Source organism: Conger conger, chromosome 14 (assembly GCF_963514075.1).
Source record: "Conger conger chromosome 14, fConCon1.1, whole genome shotgun sequence".
Lineage (NCBI taxonomy): Eukaryota > Metazoa > Chordata > Actinopteri > Anguilliformes > Congridae > Conger > Conger conger.
This window is the reverse complement of record NC_083773.1, coordinates 28,244,860-28,247,786: the sequence shown is the minus strand read 5'-3', so window position 1 is coordinate 28,247,786 and position 2,927 is coordinate 28,244,860. Positions and strand designations below refer to the sequence as shown.

The window sequence follows — 2,927 nt, the reverse complement described above, 5'->3', positions numbered from 1 at the left end:
CAATGAAAATCGAAAAGTTGGCTATTTTTTTTCAAGATATCAAAACAGCGTTAGGTTAGCTATTTTTAATAACAAGGTTTTACAAAGACGTATTAAAGTATAAAAGCTGTAATACAGAAGTAAGTGTTTTGTTTTGTCTGAAGGACCTGGTGGGTGGCACCTTCTATAGCGCAAGTTAGCCCCAGCACGTGACCCGAGGGCGACCAATCAGGCGCATCTCTCAGTTTAACTATGTTAAATGTCAGATTGCAATAAAGTAGAAGCTGTTGGTCGGGCCCGCTGAAATGGGCGAGCATAATCTTCTTAATCCTGGGTTTGTGGGACCTTTGGTAAACATCCACACGGGAGACACGTTTTATCTCCCAAATTTTAGAGCATCTGGGGGGCAACTGGCGGGTCTTTCCTCTCTATCCTACCCAAGACGGGATAATGTCTGCTCCCTCCCGTGGAACCCATCGGATTCCTGCAGTGGATATCCTCAGTCCTACTTTAGCAGCCCTGTGTCTATTAACCCTTCTTTCAACCGACCATGTGAAATAACCAGACAGGAAGAAGGCAAATGTTACTACAGTAATGGTGGCGGCAGCAGGGAGACTTGCACGGAGGGCGGGAGCCTCAAACGGGAGGACAGACCAAGAGACACTTCCTCTATGTCGGCAGAGCACGGACTGCACAACGGGATGGGCAGCGGTGGTACCTTTTCTAAATATGACTATGGGGCTGAGCAGCTGACCCAAGACCCGCCGTCTTGTCAGTCCCTTGAATCCGATTCCAGTTCGTCACTGCTCAACGAAGGAAGCAAGACCACTGCTAGCATCCAACAGACACTGGCATCGCCTGGCAATCACGCAGGCAGTGTGACTGCAGGCGGAGGTGAGTTCTCTGCATACAATCGTGTTTATTTAAGCTACAGGGATGGTAACTTTAACAGGACGCTTCAATATGACACAGAGTCACACTCACACACTCGTGTATTTTGTGTCAGACGTTTTGATTCTTTGATGCACGCTACTCTGAATTGATTATTGTCACGGAGGCATGCAGGGTGGACAAACACCGCTAGGGGTAGCACCTAAAAAAGCTTCACGTTTTCAGATGTTTGCATCCGATCTTTTACAGAACCAGTAAACACTTGCAGCATCATAAAACATCATCCTGTTTGTGCGTGCAAAGCTTTAATTACACCTGGATTCAAATATGTTTCTTCATGTCATGCACGATCTTCCAGTTAACGCTAATGTGATTTTTGGAGCTGGTTGTTCGACCATACATTGGTCTGTCAAGATTACTAAAATATGTCAGCCGTTATGTCATATTTCTGCGGAGAGAGATAGGGTTTTAATGACTCGTAAACAGAACCATATCTGTCCAGTGTCACAACAAAGCCGACTCATACTTTCATGCCTGAAAAGGGAAAATATTTCCATGTTAGAAACGAGACTCCATTCTTTTATCAATTCCAGTTACACCAGTGGGCGACAATGTCGTGTGGCGGATAGTGTAGTTATCTATAATATGATCTTTGAATGTAGACTACAAAACATGTTTTGGTCAGGCATTTTTAAAGTGTGGTTTGAAATGTAAAAAAATATAGTCTTTGATACCCCATGATTGATGACTATTTGGCAGACTATGTAACCTAGCATACATTTATATATTTCGAGAACCATTGCTTGGGAGAGTTAGAAGACAAGTGAGCAAATCGGTGTGTTGTTGCACGGCCTACAGATAGCATGGAACGTACATACATTGGTGGGAATGTTAATTATTGGTGGCGTTACTTGTTCGAAAAAGGGATGGAATTCATGAATGGGTGAGGACTCGGTTCCTGTACCTCACTGTGACTCAATGCGATATATGTCCTCACCAGGTGCTCCATGGTACCCGATGCACAGCCGGACCCGCAAGAAACGCAAACCCTATTCCAAACTGCAGCTTGCCGAGCTGGAGAGCGAGTTCATGCTCAACGAATTCATCACGCGACAGCGGCGGAGGGAGCTGTCCGACCGCCTTAATCTCAGTGACCAACAGGTTAAGATCTGGTTCCAGAACCGGCGGATGAAGAAGAAAAGACTGTTATTGAGAGAACAAGCCCTGTCCTTCTTTTAGATAGAATCACAATGTATTAGATGAGCTCGCAGCATCCCCGTATCAATTAATGAAGTTTTCAGGCTTCAGGCTTCATTTTAGCCCGTTCAAACGCATGTATCGTCTCAGATGACTCACGTTCTTTAGAAAACTAGCATGTTTCAATTAGAATAATTTTTTCTTCAGTTTCTAGTGTAGTGTAGTTTCAAGAAAGCAAACGACCAAATAATAGATATCGAAGTGTTTTGGATCGCAAATTATTTGAGAAACGAAGGCTTTTGTTGATTTGGCAAAGGATGTTGAAATACAACCCCCTTGACATTATCTACCAAACATGAGATCTCAATACAACCGAAAAAACTGTTTTGACACTAGTTCGCGCAGCCACACATTAATGTAGGCTACAGTCCCTTCGAAACGAGCATACCGCCAATATGAGGGGAAATGCACATTGGTGGTTTATGTTTTTGTTGTGCGCCTCTGCCCCCAAAAGCGCAAAACAATCGCAACTGGTCGTTTTTTGTTGTTGTTTCTTTTTTTAATAGCGTCAGGCATGGTTTTTGGATTAGCTTCACCTACCGTCTCACTTTACGAGGTGCACAACGGGCAAATTGAAGACCGGTACATCTCTTGTTGGAAGACCACAATAGCTTTTGTTTCCGTCAGTTCCGGTATCCGCAGTGCATAGATAAAGCGGTTGAAACCTTGGCTATAGTCTAATTAAGCTAATTTAAGGTAGTATTTTTCTTTGTGTACCTTTAACTGTTGCTTTTAATCTTATTGAAAGGAACATGCCAATTCATTATTGAACAGCTGTTCCTTGTTTATTCTAGATTTTA

General features: G+C 43.4%; 1 protein-coding gene across 1 annotated transcript; it reads left to right on the top strand.

Moving 5' to 3' along the window:
• The first annotated feature begins 284 nt into the window (after positions 1-284).
• On the top strand, positions 285-2,109 carry LOC133110654 (homeobox protein Hox-C12a-like). Its single transcript, XM_061220901.1, has 2 exons — positions 285-873; positions 1,871-2,109. The coding sequence occupies exons 1-2, from the start codon at positions 285-287 to the stop codon at positions 2,107-2,109; spliced, it is 828 nt and encodes a 275-aa protein (XP_061076885.1).
• Positions 2,110-2,927: the final 818 nt, after the last annotated feature.